This window comes from Primulina huaijiensis, unplaced genomic scaffold (genome assembly GCF_012295235.1).
Source record: "Primulina huaijiensis isolate GDHJ02 unplaced genomic scaffold, ASM1229523v2 scaffold201579, whole genome shotgun sequence".
Classification (NCBI taxonomy): Eukaryota; Viridiplantae; Streptophyta; class Magnoliopsida; order Lamiales; family Gesneriaceae; genus Primulina; species Primulina huaijiensis.
The window spans coordinates 1-577 of record NW_027352496.1 but is presented as its reverse complement, the minus strand read 5'-3'; the positions used below and the strand labels follow the sequence as shown (position 1 = coordinate 577).

General features: G+C 46.3%; 1 protein-coding gene across 1 annotated transcript; it reads right to left on the bottom strand.

The window, feature by feature from the left end:
- Nucleotides 1–4: 4 nt before the first annotated feature.
- On the bottom strand, nucleotides 5–574 carry LOC140966188 (senescence-specific cysteine protease SAG39-like; the record flags this gene model as incomplete). Its single annotated transcript, XM_073426538.1, has 1 exon — nucleotides 5–574. A coding segment is annotated over one exon (570 nt), but the record flags the coding sequence as incomplete, so codon positions are not given.
- Between the last annotated feature and the right edge of the window lie 3 nt (nucleotides 575–577).

Below are 577 nucleotides of genomic sequence, written 5' to 3'. Positions count from 1 at the left end.
AAGAGGCATCCATGGCTATCCCGCAAAGCCCTTCCTTAGCACGAACATCCCTCTCGAATTTTGCGTATCCGTTTTTGCCCCATGCTGCGCCCCAAGAATTCTTCACCAGCCAATACTTTTTCCCGTTTTTATTTGTTCCGTATCCAACAACTGTGACACCATGATCTAACTGAGTTCCACACTCACCCGTGTATATGCCGCCTGCATAAAACTGGAAATTCTTTCCATTCCCATCAATAGCCACAGACACAGGTTGCTTTGCCACCGCCTTTAGTAATGCGGACTCGTCATTAGCCGGCACCTCTTCATATCCGGTGATCTTCGCCACTCTTGAGGATTCCTTTTTGGTGTTACACATGGCATTTACTCCTTTGTATGGATAGTTGGCTTCTGTTGAGAGACCTTTGTTGCGGATTATGAATTTGAACGCATCATCCATCAATCCTCCGCCGCATCCCTGATTAACATTGGTGAAATCGCAATCCACGAGTTCTTGTTCGGACAATGAGACTAGTTTGCCTGTTTTAATCTTGTTGATTCCTTCCGTGGCTGCAACTGCTGAAAATGCCCAGCAACA